The 1,043-nt window shown below is 41.1% G+C and overlaps 1 protein-coding gene across 1 annotated transcript in view; it reads right to left on the minus strand.

Moving 5' to 3' along the window:
- Positions 1 to 99, minus strand: part of EMH_0059030 (uncharacterized protein) — a gene marked incomplete at both ends in the record, with an annotated part of 3,251 nt that extends 3,152 nt beyond the window's left edge. The window contains one exon of the mRNA XM_013497636.1: positions 60 to 99. Coding sequence (XP_013353090.1) covers positions 60 to 99 — 40 coding nt within the window. The remainder of the gene's footprint in view (positions 1 to 59) is intronic.
- Between the last annotated feature and the right edge of the window lie 944 nt (positions 100 to 1,043).

Below are 1,043 nucleotides of genomic sequence, written 5' to 3' on the forward strand. Positions count from 1 at the left end.
TTAAAACAAAATAAATAAAATAAATAAAACAAAAACAAAAAAGTTAATCAGCTCCTCACCGCATTGCAGCAGAAACAAAGTTGGCTTCGCCAGGTGCATCGAGTCCGTCTTAGGAAGGAGACACTGCAGAGAAAAAAAATAAAAAAAAATAAAAAAATAAAAAAAAAGAAAACAATAAAATATAGAATAAGGAAAACAATAAAGTAAAAAAAAATAAGCAACGAGAAGAAAGAGAAAACAAACAAAAAAAAATAAAACAACAGACAAAAAAACCACTTAAATAAAAAAAATAAGGAATTCAATGTATTTATAATTTTCCTCACAATAAGACACGAATCTTTATCTGTTTCTTCGTGTGCATGCATGGGTGCTGTCTTGTTGCATGCATGCGGAGCTGTACATACACCCGGGGATGTGAGCTGCAGCAAGCTGGCAGCAGCAGTCCAGCCCTCTGCATGCTGCTGCACTTCAATCAAAGGAGAACCAAAAGGCCCAGCTACAGGCCGCTGCGGGATGCATGCAGAAGCAGCAGCAGGAGAGGCCTCCAGCTCTCTGCTGCTTCTGCTGCGGCACAGCCGCACAGCTTTCAGGGGTAACCACTGACAAGGAGGGGGTGTTAACACTCTCTTGTTGCTGCTGAGGTTTATATGAGTTGAATACCACGAAAAAATTATAAGAAAAAACAAAAAAAAACGCACCACAAGGCAGAGGAAGAAGGAGAAGAAGAAGACGATGAAATCCTAGGTTTAGGTGGCTGCTCTGCTGCAGCGAGATGTCGAGGAGTTTCTGTGTTGTAGTTAAAATTAAAACAAAAATTAATGCATGCAAGCCGCTGAGAGGAGAAAAAAAAGAGTTCAATAAGAAAGAAACAGTATACAGCTGCACGCATCACGCACGCACCGAATTCAGCTGTATCTGCAGGTCTTGCTGCATGCAGCAGTCGTTCGTGTGTTGTTAATAACTCTGATTCAGTTTCCTTTTCTCTACTGCATTTGGCGCAGGGAGAAACTGATGGGGGAGATGCTGCTGTTGAGTTGCTGCTG

The sequence above is a fragment of the Eimeria mitis genome, genomic scaffold (assembly GCF_000499745.2).
Source record: "Eimeria mitis Houghton genomic scaffold, Emh_scaff2810, whole genome shotgun sequence".
Classification (NCBI taxonomy): domain Eukaryota; phylum Apicomplexa; class Conoidasida; order Eucoccidiorida; family Eimeriidae; genus Eimeria; species Eimeria mitis.